General features: G+C 76.4%; 1 protein-coding gene across 1 annotated transcript in view; it reads right to left on the bottom strand.

The window, feature by feature from the left end:
- PKN2 (protein kinase N2) overlaps positions 1-197 on the bottom strand; it is a 55,468-nt gene extending 55,271 nt beyond the window's left edge. The window contains exon 1 of the mRNA XM_010582593.1: positions 69-197. Coding sequence (XP_010580895.1) covers positions 69-116 — 48 coding nt within the window. The 5' untranslated portion in view covers positions 117-197. The remainder of the gene's footprint in view (positions 1-68) is intronic.
- Between the last annotated feature and the right edge of the window lie 6 nt (positions 198-203).

Below are 203 nucleotides of genomic sequence, written 5' to 3'. Positions count from 1 at the left end.
GGCTCCGTCCTCCCCGCGAGGGAGGGGAGCGCGGCTGGGGCGGCGCCCGGAGGGCCGCCGCCGCTTACCTGGAGCTCGGTGAAGAGGATCTCCCTCTCGGCCGCGTTGGACGCCATTGCGCTGGGGTCTGAAGTCCGCACCTGGACGACGCTGCTGCTGCTGCCGCCGCCGCCGGCGGGGAGGGGAGCGAGGGAGGCGGGTCC

Source organism: Haliaeetus leucocephalus, unplaced genomic scaffold (genome assembly GCF_000737465.1).
Source record: "Haliaeetus leucocephalus isolate CR32 unplaced genomic scaffold, Haliaeetus_leucocephalus-4.0 Scaffold848, whole genome shotgun sequence".
In the NCBI taxonomy this organism is placed as follows: domain Eukaryota; kingdom Metazoa; phylum Chordata; class Aves; order Accipitriformes; family Accipitridae; genus Haliaeetus; species Haliaeetus leucocephalus.
This window is presented reverse-complemented; position numbering and strand designations above follow the sequence as displayed.